Genomic DNA, 17,747 nt, shown 5'->3' with positions numbered 1-17,747 from the left:
AGAGACTGTATCTCAAAAAAATAATCGGGGTGGCTAGAAAGATGACTCAGTTAAGAGCGCTTGCTGTCACGTTCCAGAGGACCCAAGTTCAGGTCCTAGCACCAACAACAGGTGGTTCACAACCATCTGTAACTCCACTTCAAGGAATCCCATTCCCTCTCTGGCTTCATGGACACACACACACACACACACACACACACACACACACACACGTGTATGCATAATTAAAAATAAATTTAAATATACATATACTGAAATATGGTAGAGAAGCGACTGAGGGAGATCCTTGACATAGACTCCTGCCTTCCTCATTTACATGCAAACACACAGATACAGAATAATGCACATCTCAAAGAGAAATCCAACAAGAGGCAACTGCGGTGTGTACAGGAGACTGGCTGGCTGGCTAGTGTGTTTATAAGAGAAATGTCAAGGAAAGAGATTCTTTTCTATGGGGCAGCAGGAGCTGGCCCATCTCCAGGGTCAGGCTCAGCCTTGGTGTAAGCAGCTAGTTTCCCCTCCCACACTGTCGCCATCTTAAGGAAGATGGTGGAGCCAAGGAGGCTTCATTTTCTTCCTATCTCAGAACATCTTTATGGGTGTCTATAGTTTGATCTCCAGTGACCCAAATACGTTAGGAAATAAAATTTGGCTCCTTTCACACAAAAAAATCTGGACCCCCACTTTAGGACTGCCTAAAATTCTGCCAGTTTTTGTCAGACTGAAAGATGGACTCTGAGGGCTGAAATGCACCGACCCATGTTCTAGAAGAGGTGTGTGCAGCAGAAGGGAGGCTAATGATCTGTTATGGAGCTTTCAAAGCCTTCAATCCTTCCGACCGACCTCCTAGCATTGGCTTCGACGGCAAACACATTTCAGGTTTTCTTCATCATGGTGTAATTTGAGATTTTTGACCTCTGACTTTTGTGTTTGCTGGGGTTCCGCTGCTGGCCTCTGGGGGTCCCAGATCATCTGACACTATCAGAGTTTGGGATCTGAGAGTGAGTTAGAGACAGCTGCATTTTCCGGTTAGGGTTTTGTTTCTGCTTTGCAAATGAAGTTCATAGGGGATGAAAAGTGTGCTTTAAGGCTGAGTCTGACGCTGAAGTTTGAGGTTTGTGGTTGAATCTGCATGTCATTAGGCTCGTCTGGTCTATCCAAAGAGGCCCCTTCCACAGGGAAGGCTCCATGTGGGTCAGGTGGCACCTGCAGTGTGTGCAGAAGCCTGCTGCTCATTGAACGCCCAGCCTTCTCTAAGCTCCTCCCGAGCTCTAGTCCGTTTTCCTCTGTCTGGTTGCTTGTTCACTTCTGTATTCTTGATGGGGAAAACAGACTTCCTGGAATCGCCTTCATCCTGTGGGATTGTTGTTGAAACATTTAAGTCGATGATGTAACTAGGACTTAGTGAACGGTAGCGTCCTCACCATTGTCACCATCACTGTGACCAAATACGTGCGCTATGAGACCTTTATCTTTTGTCTTCAGAAAATGTGTCTCCCATGGATTCTCTGGGGTAGGAGGGTGAGCGATGAGGCCTCAGTGAACACAAAGCATGATCCATCTGTGACTTCCTTTGGGATTAACTCATCTGGCCCTCGACCTCGACACAGTCGGACCACGTGATTGAGCAGGGATAGGCATGTGGCTGGGGTGGTAGTTTCTGTCCATCCCGTTCGCTCTTTCCCCCATTGGCAGAGAAAATGGTTCTCTATAGTGTGCTTTAAGCTGTGGGACTTGCCTTGGGTTCCTGTTCTGAGGAAGAAATCTAAGGCCCGCAAAAGAAGGCTCTTCCGTGAAGCCTTGTTGGTAGCAGTGAGAAGTCGGGGTCTTCCTGAAGGGAAACTATTAGGCTGTTGCACAGTGAAGAGGAATGTTTGCCAGGACTGTATCGCACGGAGATGCTCGTGGAATGCCCTACAGGGCGCGGGGGAGGTGAGGGAGAAATGATGGAGGTGTGTGCAGCCATGAACAATGCTTGGAAGTCAAGGAGATGGCGGAGAATGTCTAACATTGGCGTGGGATTGGGAAATGACAGGTTCTGTGTTGATGTTCTGGAAAACCAACACACATTAAAAGTGAGTGATGAGTGCTGCGGGAGGCCAGTGAGGTCCCCTCACACCATGTTTTGTATTTGCAGTAGGGGTTTTATGGGAGAGCTGAGGGATCCCTCTATGAAGGTGAAGTGAGCACCATTGATGTGACTTCTTTATTTGATGGTGTTCACTTTAGATGGCTCCCAACCTCATGTTAGGAAGAGTGGCTGCTACTTCTGGAACAGTGGAGGGTAAACTTCCTGATGACCAGAGGCTCCTGCCACGTAGGCATTATCCATGAGAGTGTCTCAAGGAATCTTACCATCCCGAAGCATGCAGCTTTTGTTTTGCTAGAAGGGCCATCCACTTTGGGAAACTTCTTCCCTGGCGTATAATATTCTCTTTGCCTTTATGAACTGAAACAACAAAATCAGCCAATATTTTGAGGTTACTTTTCTCCATCCTCTCCTGTAACCTTAAAAAAAAGTCCTCAGCCAGGCATGATGACACAGGCCTTTAATCCCAGCACTCGGGAGGCAGAGGCAGGTAGATCTCTGTGAGTTCGGGGCCAGCCTGGTCTACAAAGTTGAGTTGCAGGACAGCCAGAGCTGTTATACAGAGAAACCCTGTCTCAAAAAACACAAAACAAAACAAAAAAGTTGTCAGGGTGCCATAAATGGCCATTGCTCATGGATCGCTGCCACTGTAACTGTGACTACCCCTCCCCCACACACATGCTCACACATGCCCAGGAAGGTGGACTTCACCCCCCCACACACACATGCTCACACATGCCCATGGAGGTGGACTTCCCACCCCTCCCCCACACACATGCTCACACATGCCCAGGAAGGGGACTTTCTTCATCCCTGCTGAGTTCCTGTGCTGCTTTGAGGAGTAGCTTTGGAGAGGGAAGGTGATGAGTTCATGCTGTTTTAAAAGAACAGTCCATGGCAGCTGAAGATGGTCCTGGTATAGTTCCCCCGTGGGCCCTGACCACTGAAGCATCTCCTTTGACCTGTCATCTCCCAGATGTGAGTGATGGACAGATGCGCAGACTCCCTTCTATTTGGGGAAATGGTCCCGGGCTCAGAGCGTGTGCCAGCAGGGTTGCTGAACGCACCCTTTCCACACCTACAGACACACCTGTGCTCCGAGGCAGGCTGGGAGATACTGCAGGGTGACTGGCTTCTGCAGCCATAGCCTTCAGTACTGTACCTATCCTCAAGCTCAGTCAAACCAGGATGCCTTTTCTGCAGGCCTCTGTGTGATATGTTTGATATATTAGGTTGTTATTTAATCCAACTATATATCAAGCATATTCCTACAGTGTCTTGCCCTTTCTCCGGGGTCCTAACAAAGTTTAGAAGGCAACAGGAAAGACTATATTAAAAATCACAAATAGGTTTAGATGACAAAGTACTTACCTCGTTGTGTTTTATTCCATTTGTTGTAACCTTTAAGACCTGTGTCTTAGTTACTTTTCTGTTGCTGTGACAGACTACCCCAACAAAAAGCCACTTAAGACAAAGAGGGTATATTTTGGCTTACCGTTTAGAAGGGATACAGTCCTTCATGGAGAGGAAGGCCAGGCAGTCAGGAAGCAGAGAGAGAGATAAGTAAGTGGGGTGAGGCAATAAAACCTCGAATCCAGTGTTTCCTTCAGCAAGACCTCCCCTCCTAAAGGTTCCATAACTTTTCCAAACAGCACCACCAACCAGCTGAAGACCAATTGTTCAAACCCGTGGACCTCTGGGGGGCATTTTGTTTCAAGCTACGGCAGCCTGTATCAGTACTATTACTGTTTGTTATGAAAGAAGTCGTGACTCCTGAGAGCTTGAGAGCTTTTCTATAGCTTAGTTGTATGCAGTGAGGAATTCTTAGGCAAAGTATTCAGTGGGAAAATGGAAGATTCCAACCCATGTCTCTGACATAAGATTATAACTGGCAAACACATCCATGGAGACATTTCTTCCTGGTTCATTTCTATCTTGATTCTCAACACACTCTCACAGAGTAAATGTTATAATCAAGTTTTCAATGCAAAAAAAAAAAAAAAAAGTCAAGACTCTGATTATCTGTAACTTTCCACTCCTGATAACAAATGTAAACCATGATGTCTGTCCTCACTGTATGGATGGTGAGTCACTGGGCTTTACACAAACCTCAGTTGGGAACCAAATATGTCTAATGAAGCGACTGTGATGTGGACCACGCTTGTCTGTTCAGTTTTTTGTTGCAGGTGAACTTATGAGCAGAGGTTGATAATATTTAAAGTCCTCAGCATTCAGAAAGTAAACACATGGTCTAATTGGCTCGGCAGGAAGTTGGGATGTGATCTAGAAAGAATTCTTTCGGGTCTATGTCAGCCTTCCCTGGCTGCTTTGACCTCGTCCCATAAATGAGTCTGTGAAGTATGTATGAGTTCAGTCTGAGTTCTCTAGCCCAAAGACTTTATAAGCACTGTTTTCTGGAAACAGCATGGCTATGCTCCCAGCCTGGTTTTTGTTATTGTTTTGTTTTAGGAGAAAAGAACTCTTTTAATGAGTAGGCACCCCTGACTGTGGAGGAGTGAGGTCCCCCTCCCCTTATAGGGGCAGGACAGTAGAATAACTAGGGTTGTCAGAACGAGGTGATGGGTTGCAGACAGCAGTTATCGGTGGAGCCCTGGAGTCTCTCCCAGTGGGCTCTGTGTGTGTGTGTGTGTGTGTGTGTGTGTGTGTGTGTGTGTGTGTCCGCAGGTGCTGGCTGAGTAGGTTTTAAGAGCAGCTGTTGTCCCCCTATTTGCACAGCTCAGGATCTTGGTCTTGGGTCCGTCCACTCACATTTCTTTAACTGAAATAGCAAATGGTCATATGAAAGAAATAGGATTATTACAATTCATTTTTTAAAACATGGGTCTAAAAGGTCTTTCAGATGAAGCCCACTTCTGGAAGTGATGGGGTTGTCGTGTTTCTTTGGGTAACTTTGTCATTGGCCAGCATTCCCATGTTGCTGAGTACTGTGCTAAGCAGGAGGAGGCAGGGAGGTGTTCTGTGAAGTGGGAACGTAAACATGGTGTTCTCTGCATGGCTGAGCTACAGGATTGGAGCTCACATGGTAGTCATTGATCCCAGGCTAAGAGATGAGCATAGAGAGTGTATTCCCAGGTGACTCTCTGTCAGGGCCTTACATGTATAGAAGACTCATCCCGGAGATGTCTAAGATGAACCAAATGTATCTCATTTAATATCTGAAAGGATTCTATTGTTCATACTTCCTATGTCAGTGTCCAAGTGCCCCCTCCCCTTCTTGAGAGCGTGGCAAAATCCTGAAGAATTTTTTCCATCACTCAGAGAGTAATTAGAAGATCAGCTCAGTGGTATTACTTTTCATTTTGAAAATAAACAGCAAAAAAAAAAATGCAATAAAGCAATTTATTCTGTGGGAAAACTATTCCCTGGATCCTAACCATACAGACTTGGGTCTTTTCCAGTGGCTGCTACATGAGCTCACTTCTGCATTGTATGTCTGGATGTGGAGGTGGTGCCTGTCCAGCCACAGACATGAGCTACACAGCAGTGGTTTCTCTCTATGCTACCCTGAGCTTCCCTAGAGACGAGGCCTCTGTGAAGGGGAGTCAGTTGTTTGGGGAGATTTGCCTTTTGTTAGACCTATTAAGGATGAAGGAGGTCCTAGAGCCAACCCATCCAAGGGTCCTCCAGAACACAAACTGATGTAGCCATTGTATGCTTCGGCCAAGACTGTCTCCCCAAAGCATCTCTCAGGTCAAAACCAGAAGCAAGCCAGTAGCAACCAGATTCAGCACAAAGGAAAAACATGGCAGGAAAAGACCTCCTTCATGTTGTAGGGGTCCTAGGTATTGGTCTTTTCCCCTTGAAATTATAAATTTCATTTAAATTATATATATAACATGTTCACAGTTGGAAAAAAACCATATCTACTGAACTTGTGAGGAAAATGGTCCTTTTTAGCTCTCTAGGAGTCCAACCTGGGCTGGCAAGGTGGCTCAGTGGGTAAAAGGTGCTTGCTGTACAAGCTTGGCGAGCCGAGTTCAATCCCCAAATCCCACAGTGGAAGGAGATAGCCAACTCCAGAAAGCTGGCCTCCAACTTCCACATGCGCATCATGGTACATGTGTATTCACACACATGTACACACACAGAAACAAGAATAATGAATTTTTTTTTTTTTTTTTTTGGTTTTTCAAGACAGGGTTTCTCTGTGTAGCTTTGCGCCTTTCCTGGAACTCACTTGGTAGTCCAGGCTGGCCTCGAACTCACAGAGATCCGCCTGGCTCTGCCTCCCGAGTGCTGGGATTAAAGGCGTGCGCCACCACCGCCCGGCATGAATATTTTTTAAGTCAGTCTCTCAGGCTCATTTGATACTTTGCTTAGCATTTGTGAGGTCCTGGGTTCAATTTCCAGCACCCATAAACCGGGCATAGTATATGCCTCTAATCTAAGAGACAGGAGGATTGGAAGTTCAAGCAGTCTTCTATGTATCTAATTAGAGGACAGCCTGGGAATACATTAGATTCTGTCTCAAGAGAACAACAAGACAAGTCTCTTCACCTTAAGACAGGGGCAGAGGTCAGGGCTGTTCCTGGGTGAAGGGTCTCGGGGGCATAATTCACAAAATGGGTGAGAAAAAGGACCATGGAACCAAATGCTGTCCCTGCCCACACATGCCCAGCGGACATCAGGGAGAGTGGGTGGGTCACTAAAGACAGCAGGAAGGAGACAGGACTCCTGAGGGTGGAGAAGAGAATGCACTTCCTGCTTATTTCAGTTAACGTCTTACAAAAAATGTAATATGAAATATAAACATGTCTAAGCTAAAGACCAAAGAAAACGAATGAGCTCCCACCCAGAGAAGGGTGGGGCAGACCCAGAAGTGATGTGCTCGGCAGTATGCGTCGGTGACCTGTGTTCCAAGTTATCCACTGCCTGGACCGGTGCTGAGGGACGAGTCAAAAGAAGTGCTCATCTACACTGTGTGTCCCTGGAAGCTTCCTTTATCCTTGCTTTGTGTTTATGTATAACTGGAATCATGCGTGTAACACAGGATCCAAATAGACTCGCTTCATCTAATGATTTAGCCTAAAAAGCAATGTCTGAAAGTATGAGGAGCCTGGAGATGTAGCTCAGTGGTGGAGTGTTTACCTCACATGTGCAAGACACTGCGTTCGGTCCCCAGTACAAGGGGCAGGCATGAGCAGAAATAATGAAGTTAGGTGTCAATCATTCCTGAGTATCTACGGTGAATTGTTCACATTTCATATAGATGAATTATGTACTTCCAGCGGTCTGCTGGGCAGGAGGGAATGAAGGATGAGTCACTGCAAAAATAAGAATGAAATTCCCAAAAGGCTAAAATGTAAGATAAAAATGAAAAAGGCTACTCCTCCACACTGTTCTCCTCTTTCCCTGCCCAATGGGACTGGAGCTTCTGAAGTCTGAAATGTGTGAGAACAGAGGCAGGGGTCTCAAGTTCACTCCGGAGCTTGGGAAATGGACGGGCAAGGAACCAGCCCTGAGTGCAGCCTTGCCCAGCAGTTCTCTGAATTTAAATGGCGTTTCCTGTAGACAGACAGCCACAGGAAAATGTCACCAAAGGGTGCTCAGACCTCTCCTGAAGCTGTCAAACCGCCCAGGTGAGGACAACCCCATCTTCAGCTACAGACAGCCAGACTACCCAGAAAACACAGGGCTAGGAGCTGATGGTGACCCAGCCAGTGGCCTTTCCAGTAGAGGAGACCAGAGAAAGGGACATGGCACCCAAGATGGAGAGTCAGTGACCAACCTCATTAGGTGGTACTTTCTACATGTGCTAACCATCTTCGCGGAGCCAATTTAGGTAAGAGGGCTTCTTGATAAAATGCCGTGTTTACAGATGTCTGTGTGCACATGGCTGAATGTCAGAAACCGGTGTCGTGTAACCCAGGCTGGCCTCTAATTCTCTATGTAACTGAGGATGACCTTGAACTTCTGATCCTCCTACCTCCACCTCCTGAATGCTAGGATTACAAGTGTATACCGCCACATCCAGTTTATGCAGTACTGGGGATTGAACCCAGGGCCTTGTACATGCTAGGCAAGCACTCTGCCAACTGAGCTACATCTCTAGTCCTCACTTCCATTATTGTGTGTGTCCTGGCTGAACTCTGGAACTTTCAGGGCTTCTTTTTGAATGAGGGCATTGAATCATTCAACTGACATGTATCACATGTGCTCTCCTGCCTGGTTTTGTACAAGAGAAACATAAACTGAATAAAGCCTTAAGCAGATCACAGGATGGTGAATGAAGTTAGCTGACCTGTGTTTCTCACAGAGTGGTTCCTAACCACCTCTCTTAGAAATAAGAGCCTCGCCCAGACCTACTGAGACACAGTCTGCACCTTTAACCAGCTCTATGGGTAACTGCAGAAGGGCACTCTGGTGAGTCTGTGGCTCATGCCAGTAATCATAAAGAAATATAAACAGCCATATGCGTGAGATCATTCATGCTCTTTATTTCTAAATTGAGTTTATTTAGTCAGTTCTGGGAGTGGGGATGTACCACACCTTTAAGGAATTGGTTCCTCTTACCCCATATGGGTTCCAGGGATCAAACACAGGTCGTCAGGCTTGGCAGCAAGCTCTGTTAGCCATCTCACCAACCCCAGTCATGCTCTTCAAGGAATGATTTTTAGCAATCATAAAAGCTCTTTTGGGGATCCAGTGTTTGGGGGAAATAACTCAGGAGTAAGCTTCTCACAGCCTCCAATTTCCCAAAGACAGAGACAGGTCCTACTGTCCTGGGTCAGGTCAGCAAAGGGTCTCAATTAAAGAGGAAAATGGCCCATCATGGTGGTACATGCCAGAGGGAGGCAGATCTCTGAGTTCAAGGCCAGGCTGGTCTAGACAGTGAGTTCTAGGACAGCCAAGGCTACACAGAGAAACCCTGTCTCGAAAAAACAAATAAATAAATAAAATAAAGAGGAAAGTGACCATTTAGCCTTCCTGTGGAGGAGATAGGAAGGAGCGCTTGTGTGAGGGAAGCAGGCCTGAGTAGTCCTGGCACCTGCTCTGCAGATCCTGACTGCATTCCCTGACTGTTGTTTAACACTGCTGCTCTTCCTTCTCCCAGCTCCGAGGGAGGCTGTTCTCAAAGCACACCTTACATTCAGCTTGTGGTTCTTTTATAGAGAGAACAAACCTTTCTCCTCTTTTTACCACACGGCCAAAGGCTGTGTTCTCCTTCCCCTTTTTTTGTCCTCCCCTCCCTACTTGAAGTCTCCCTCCTCCTGCCAGCTGGTAGGCACTGAGCCAATGGCAGACCACAGGCCAGTGCTGCACCTTGAGCAGGTCTGTCCACCGGGGGAGATCCCACTGTGAGGCTAGAGGATGCTGGTTCACGTGGTTCACGGTGGGTGTTTCCTCCCAGCGATAACCTTGGCTTAGAGGGAGTTGCCGACCCAGGGCTCACTAAAGGACTTTGCCGAGGCCAGAGCATCCAAGCATCTGCCTTTCTTGGGGGAGCTCTTCATATCTGAGCTGGAGCCCCAGAAGATAAGACTGTGTGCTGTGTCTGTGTTCAAGTCCAGAGATGTGATAGAAAGAAAAGTAGAGAGGAAACAAAAATTAAGATGGTTGCCGTTGTAGAAAAATCTCTGTGTGCCAAAAATACTTCCAAGTTATGTGTGTGTGTGTGTGTGTGTGTGTGTGTGTGTGTGTGTGTGTGTGTATAATTAAAATCAAAACCTCCATGGCAGCAGAAGATAGGAAAAGGGCCTTCTAATCAGTAGTGACCAAGGCTCTTGTGTGTGGAGGCTTGGCCTTGAGTTATAAAGGAATTTCATTTTCATGAGCCTTAAGTCAGAATCTGATGATGGGCATTCTGCTGCTGTCACGTGAGCTGGAGCTTTGAGGCCTCTTGAGACAAGAGTCTGGGAGGCTTGGGGAGCTACCACAGGCTTCCATGTCCTCAGCAGCAAAACGAGGAAAGTGCCCCCTCAGTGGTTCCCCTGATGGCTTAATCTGTTATATGCTTCACTTTCTTTTGCAGAAGGAATTTCCAGAAAATCCCCAGGTCATTAAATGAACATATACAGCATATATATTCATGTGTATTTTTGTCTCTATATAAACCTGAGGTTATGTATTTGGGACCTATGCATACAAGTACATTTTATACCAGTGTCATTTTTATAGTGCAGTAAACAAGTCCTAGACCCCTCTAATCCCAGAATGAGCCCACAAAGCTGAGTCCTTTTCTATCTGGAATACTCTTTGAGCAAGACTTTTCTTCAGAAATAAGAAACATGCACCCCAATTCTCTAGGAACTTACAGCATGCTGCCCTCATTCTTCACATCTACTTCTAGTGCTTTTATTTTGATAGGATGGATGGGTTGTAAAAAATAATCATAAATTTTTCATGGCTCAAAATATAGTTATTAATAATAGGGAGCTAGGGGTCAAGAAGATGCCTCAGTCACTTCCTGTGTAAGCACGAGGATCAAAGTTTGATCCCCAGATCCCACATATTAAAAAAAAAAAAAAAAAAAAAGCCAGGCACAGTGGTACATTCGTGGTACATCCCAGCATTGAGGAAGTAGAGACAAGATTCTTGGCATAATCTGGCAGACACGCACACTTTTGAATGCAGGTTTAGGTTCTGGCTCCGATTCTCCATGCTGCCACATGACCTTAGACTCACCATGTTCCACCTTGTAGCCATGCTGGCTTGATTTCTCTTACACCATTGAGTAGCCTATGGTTGGTATGTAGCTCTCTGTGCCCAGTCGCCTCACTAAAGCCTAGATTTTCTTACCATAAAGATATAGATAAAGTTAATTTCAGTAAATGGTTGGCCAGATAGTACTCAACATTGTGAACATACTTAATGCCACTGAATTGTATACATAAGATTATTTGTGGGATAACATTTGACTCTGATTTCAGTATACATACAAAGAGAAGCATTGCTGTGCCTGACCATTACCTCCTAATGCCTAAAGGTACCAGCCACATCTTCAACCGTTTATGAACCAAGGACAGTCAAACCAAACTGACCTAGAGTCACATAGAACGTTAACCCAAGAGATTTCACAGGTCCTTCGTTTTGCCGCCACCCCAAACTGTGTGCTCCATCCTACCCAGCCTGGGACCACTATCTTTATACCTGCCTGGTTTTCCCCAAAGTACATTTCCAGCTTCCTAGGTGGTTTGGGCACCAAGGGGATGTGGCAGTGGTGAATTGAGATCTGCCTCTGGTGCCTGAAATCTGCACGGTGGTGTCCAGCGCTCTTCCTGAGGCAGAGCCCTGCTTGGGCATCGAGTTAACTGGGCAAGCACCTTCTTGAAACAACCTTGTTTTCTCTTCGACTCCCAACTGCGTTGTGGTTGACATATAACTCAGCTACGGAAATGTCAATCCTGAGTTGTTTTTGTTCACCCAAGAAAAATTGGACTTTTTAGAACTAACAACCATCTTCCTTTACTTTCAGAACCATTTCTGAGCTTGAGGTTCTGGCCAAATATGTCACCACTCATTCTTTTGACTTTGATAATCGATTACTTTGAGTGGGATTATTGATATTTCTGGAACCTTCCGAGTGTCTCACGGTGAATTTTAAAGACTGCGGTCTGGAAAAGGAGTTCGTCTCAGACTTTTCTGACTTAAAATGTATATAGAATGTCACCACTAACAGCTTTTGCTTTCCAGTGGAAGGGGAAGGGAGGCAGCCGATGGAGAGGCCTCCCTGCCCTGGGTGTGGCTTGTCAACCAAAAGCAATAGGCACCCGAAGAGCCATGCGATCCTGCAGTAAGTAGTGTGGCACAAAGAGCCCCCTGTGGCTGTACATCACATGTGACTTGGTTTTCTTTTCGTTACAGCAAGCAGACGAGACCCTGGATTTTGAAGAACAGATCTTAGAAGCTGCTAAGTCCATTGCTGCTGCCACAAGTGCCCTGGTCAAATCTGCCTCAGCAGCCCAAAGGGAGCTGGTGGCCCAAGGCAAGGTGGGTAAACCTGGCTGGCCATGCCATAGAGCATCGTGGAGGGAGAGCCACTGAGTAGGAGAGGAGACGTGCTTGGCTAGGAGATGCATGTTGGGATCCTGTCGCTGGGTTACAAGTCTTTTCCCTGCCGCTGAAAACTGTGCTTAAATTCCACCAGCTGCGTGAAGGCTTTGGCTCCTAGGCCTCTCATCTGCTTCTTGTTAGGGGAAACATCCCACTCTAGGCAGTGACCAGGGCCTGAAAGAGACACTTATAGTCCCACTGTACATTAGGCTGTCTAAACTGTCAGCATTTCCTGGTGAACAGCCTGGTAAGTGCCATAGGCAGGGGCTCTCTAATCCCACCTCCAAACTCCAGATGCCTTCGCTTGGTTTTATGACCATCAAGTGAATGCTGGTCAGCTTAACCATTAGTGCCTTGCTGAGCCTGTGGCTCCCAAAGCCAGTCTAGACTTGAATCTGAGATTCCCTCAGTCCATGTCATCGCCGTTAATCCAGCCCACCTGCCCTGGCATAAAAGCATCCCTGCTTTTCAACATTTAAAATACGTCCTGTGTCCTGATGTTCCCATACATGGGGCTAGCCTGTCCAGAATGGGTCTTGCTGAGAGCCTCTCAAATACAGAGGCTCTCCAGAAGCCTGTTGAGTTGGAGGTCTGGGGATAGTGCAGTCACCTGTGTGCGTGTTATGAGGCCTTTGGTGTGTGTATGTAAAGAGTTGGGTCAAGTGCTAGAGAACAGATGAAGAGCTCTGCCTGACCAGGGCTGTTGACCTTCTCCCAGGAAGTTGTGTGCATTTTACTCTAAAGTACACACTTGCTCTTCTTCTTAAACCATCATGTGGTGCGTCACTCAAGATCCTTGGATATACATCTTCCCACCCAAGGATGCAGGCGGACCACTGGGCTTCTCACTGACTCTCCAGAGGTCCTGCCTCTCGCTCATCTTGCCATGCATTTTCATAAAGTTCTGACAACCTACAGAGACACAGCTAGATCATTGCTGTATTCAGCTCCCTTCAACCATCGTGAAAGATAGACTGATTGCGAGACAGATTGCCATGTGCCAGAAAGGCTGTCTTGAATGTCGTAGGTTTCCTGTCCTCCACAGCACTGGTTCGTTCAGGCGTTTAGAAAGTTGGGAAAGGAAGTTCAGCTGATCTTGGGGGGACCTATAGAATTATATGAGGGTCTTGGGGTTTTGCCGGACACTCAGGAGGTATCTGTAATTGTTAATGGATCCCCAATCTTGTTTTCAAATTGAGGTACTCATCTCCTATCTCCTGCAGCGATGCCTTGTAGATCTGGACAAAAAAAATCTCTCATTTGCTGTGATTTCTAAGCAGAAACGGAGAGGATTCTTCCTTCCAGCCTCTTGTTCTCCCCACCACTGAGAAAATGTAGTTGAGACAAGAGTCTGCCCTCATTTGCATAGAAGGAGATATACCACCGTTTTTACATAGCCTCTGCCAGAATCTCACACCATGGCTTTCAGGGTATGAGCAGGAGAGATTTAAATTGCCCTTGACCCTTGAAGAAGGAAGCCTCAGTGTTAATAACAAAGGAAAGGTAACAGGGCAAGTCAGCATCAAAGATAGCCCCAAACCATCATGCCCTAGAAATGTGCTATCCCGCAGCCAAGGGGGAGCAATGTCCTTTGTATATATGACGCCAGTATTTCAATACTGGCGAGCATATACTGACCCAATGGATCTGTGGCTGGGATCCCGTGAGAGGAGTGATTGGTCCATTCCAAGGTCAGTGCTAATTGGTGAAGGTGACCAGACAGTGCAGTATGTCCAGCTGCAGAGCACAGGAGGGTCTGGGGTGGCTGCAGGTCACCTTGCTCATGCGCACTTCCCTCCCCTGTTCAACAGGTGGGCTCCATCCCTGCCAACGCTGCTGACGATGGACAGTGGTCACAGGGGCTGATCTCTGCTGTGAGTCCCCTTCTCCTTCCTCTTCATTTGCTTTGTGGATTCCCCCCAGGGAGGTTTGGGCCTTGGGTCACTTCTCTGTTGACTGTCCTCAGGCCCGGATGGTGGCGGCAGCAACCAGCAGTCTCTGTGAGGCAGCCAATGCCTCTGTTCAGGGACATGCCAGCGAGGAAAAGCTCATCTCATCTGCTAAGCAGGTCGCAGCTTCGACCGCTCAGCTGCTGGTGGCCTGCAAGGTGAAGGCCGACCAGGATTCAGAGGCCATGAAGCGGCTACAGGTAATGGTCACTGATGCTGGTGGGAAAATACTCCTGTTGGAGCGGGTAAGTGTCGCCAAAGGGGACCGTCTCACTTCCTTGGCATGACCCACCAGGCTTTCCATCAGCCAGTTCTGTCTCTCTCCAGCCTCATCCTCTGCCATCTGCATCGTGCATCCCACAACCACTGCCCACCACATCCACACAGCACCTGGGCCCTCTGCACTGGTTCCCGTGGGCCATCACTCACTTGGAATGGTCTGGCTTCTCACCAGCCCAATCCAGCAAACTCCTGTTCATCTTCTGTAACTGAACTCAGAGTCACCTCTTGGGAAACTCTTCCCGAGTCCCTCTTCTGTCCTACCAGAGCCCCTGGCCTGGCCACTCTTAATGGCTCCTGTCCCATGGCACCTCTGCCTTTATTTTTCTGTGTCAAAGCTGTGAGCATCTCAGGTACCCCATCTTCATCACGGCACCTGATTCAGTGGAGGCCCTCAGGTAGTGTTTGCTCGAGCAGGGAGAGAAAGCCCAGAGGAGATTTAAGAAAGTTGCTACGGTTTCCTTTGCAGAACCTAGAGAGTATGTTTATAACAATCAAGTTCTTCAACATGCGTACGCATTGTTCTGACTGTTTTAATTATAAAATTCTTTGAGGTCTATAAAGACGGCTCAGTGGGTAAAGATGCTTGCTGTCAAGCCTGATGACCTGAGTTCGATCCCCAGAATCTACATGGTGAGAGGCAAGAACTGACTCCCATAAGTTGTCTTCAGACCTCAGGCTTACACACACACACACACACACACACACACACACACACACACACACATCACATAGATATGGAACTTAAAAACTGTTTTAAACACAATGAAGGGAACATTTGAATAAGAAAAAAAAACTGCATTGCCTCAGTGCCCCCACATGCCACATGTTTGTTCTCTGTCCCCCTTGTCATCTACGATTGTCTGGTTGTGGTCATACATAGCAAGACACATCTGCTTCCTTGTTGCATACGTGCCATCATGCACATTTTTCCTTGAGGTGGAGACTCCATTCTTCATGAGTCTCATTTTTCAGTGATTGCATGGTTTTGCATCAGCTGATTATGCCAGTTCCCCCCCCCATGCTTCAGACATTGTATTTGTTTCCAGCTTTCGAGAATTTTACTATGATAAGTGTTATTATATAGATCATTTGTATTGCTTAAAGTGTCTGAGATATATACCATGAATAAAATCAGAAGGGCAGAGAGTCCAGATGCTTCTTACAGACTCAGAGGTCTCCTATGATTTTTAAGCATCAGTTCAACCTTGGGTTCAATCCCTAATACCACATGAAACAGGGTTGGTCATGTAAGCCTGTGAGAGCAGTACGTGGGAGGTGGAAGCTGGAAGATCAGGGGTTCAAAGTCATGGCTATCCCTTAGACCTAAACTCTTGCCTCTGAGAGAGATGGGCAAGGATTGTAGGAGATTTAATGAAGCTTTCATCACCACTAAAAGATAATTCCAGACCGCAGCTGGCAGAGGACAGTTCCCCAGGGTCCTGCTCCCTGAGCATTGAGAGTAAACTAGGAGATGGAGGAAATATCTCTGTGGGTAAAGCGCTTGCATGTACAAGCGTGAGGATCTGAATTCCATTGCAGCACCCACAGAAAAGCCAGACACAGTGGCATGTGCCTGTAACCCCAGTTTGAAGGAGGCAGAAACAGGAAGATCCCTGAGGCTCGCTGGCCAGCCAGCTTCTGACCTCCATACGCATGCACACACACGTGTATACTCAAGCACACGAAAGTGTAAACCAGAATGGACAGGAGTCGGTAATAAAAAGATCGAGACTTCTGTTGACAGACACCCTAGATGTGTCTCCAGCAGTCACAGCATCCGTGTTCATAAAGCATAAGCCTAGCTGGGACTTAAAGTATAGCCATAAAGTCTATGACTCCAAAGACTCAACCCCACACACGAGAGCGGATGCTCCCTGGCTTGTGCATTCACAGCCCTCCATTCCCTCAGGAAACCTCCCGTGAATCCCAACTCTGACCAGCCTCTGTAGCCGGTTCTGAGGGTTCAAATGGTTTAAGTAGGCCCCTGCCCTCAAGTTGTTGCTGCCCAGAATAGAGTTGTCCCAAGGATGGTAAAGGCCGTAACAAAGTCGGCACAGAACACCCAAGGGCGTTGATAAGGGAACGTGAGCAGTGCCATGGCATGTAGGAAATCATGAAATCTGGGGCCAAGACTTCAAACCCATGTGAAGTTAGGGCCACAGGGCAGTGGTTTTCCAGACTAAGGAGGCAGCCCCGAGTGTACTTCTATGACAAGCATAAGCTACTTGTATGATCGTCCTTCCCCATCAAAAGCAAGGGCTCCGGCCAGAGAAACAGCTCAGTCAGTAGAGCATTCCCTTTGTAAGTGTGAGGCCCTGAACTTGATCCCCATAGCCCACCTAAGAAAGCTGAGCGTGGTAGCGTATGTTTGTAATTCCAACGCTGGAAAGGCAGAAACAAAAGCATCCCTGGGGCTCACCGACAAGCCAGTCTAACCTAATTGGTGAGCTTCCGACCACTAAGGGACCCTGTCTCAAAGGAAGTAGGTGGCATTCCTGAAATTATTCTCTGGCTTCAATATCCACACATGTGCACCCCACATAAACACACAAGTATTTAAAAAAAAAAAAAAAGCATGTGATTTTTGGGAGCCAGGAACTGTATTTCAGTTCATCTCTGAAAGATCTGTAGTCAGGTAGGCGTCAGGGTTGGAGGGGTTGATGTGTAGACAGAACGGTGGGTACTCTCTGGCTCCAGAAAGTGTGTGTGTTATAACGTGATCTCATGAACTTCATGTCTGTTCTTGCCAGACCCATGTGCTGTTGCTAATGATGCCACATGTGTCTTGTTCCTTCTCTAGGCAGCAGGAAATGCTGTGAAAAGAGCCTCAGACAATCTTGTCCGTGCAGCCCAGAAGGCAGCCTTCGGCAAAGCTGATGATGACGATGTCGTTGTGAAAACCAAGTTTGTGGGAGGCATTGCTCAGGTGAGTGGCTAAACACACAGTAACGTGCACCTGCCAGGACGAGGGTTAGATTGTAACAGATGTCCAACAAAACAGGGCCTTAAACAGGATGCAAGTTCACCTCTTCTGTATATAACTGGATAGAAGCCGTTTAGGAAAGGTGTGATGTTTCTGCCATTTTTGAGACCCAGACTGCACATTATCCTCCCTCCCTGGATGTTGCCCCTGGTAACTGGGTGGCTTAGTTACCAACTTCAGTGTCCCATCTGTCAGGAAGAGGGAAAGGAGCAAGCGCTGGAATTCACAAACCTCACTTCCTCTCCCATACTGTGGGGTTCTTTTCTGGGTAGTCAGGCGCCTAGCTGAAGTTCAAGTGTTCTATTATAGACAAAGAAAGGAACAGACTAGCCTAGAGTACAGCAGGATGTCTTTGGGACTGCCGCCCTGGCAAGCCCTCCACAGGCAGAATGGACCCTGCTTCCTCCCGGAACTGTTAGGAGAAGACTGG

At 47.1% G+C, this 17,747-nt stretch overlaps 1 protein-coding gene across 1 annotated transcript in view; it reads left to right on the top strand.

The window, feature by feature from the left end:
- Tln2 (talin 2) overlaps nucleotides 1-17,747 on the top strand; it is a 432,507-nt gene that overhangs the window by 412,145 nt on the left and 2,615 nt on the right. The window contains 4 exon segments of the mRNA XM_059268180.1: nucleotides 11,915-12,040; nucleotides 13,915-13,977; nucleotides 14,070-14,252; nucleotides 17,135-17,260. Coding sequence (XP_059124163.1) covers nucleotides 11,915-12,040; nucleotides 13,915-13,977; nucleotides 14,070-14,252; nucleotides 17,135-17,260 — 498 coding nt within the window.

This window comes from Peromyscus eremicus, chromosome 7, assembly GCF_949786415.1.
Source record: "Peromyscus eremicus chromosome 7, PerEre_H2_v1, whole genome shotgun sequence".
Lineage (NCBI taxonomy): Eukaryota > Metazoa > Chordata > Mammalia > Rodentia > Cricetidae > Peromyscus > Peromyscus eremicus.
The sequence above is the reverse complement of the archived record's forward strand: the minus strand, read 5'-3'. Positions and strand labels throughout refer to the sequence as shown.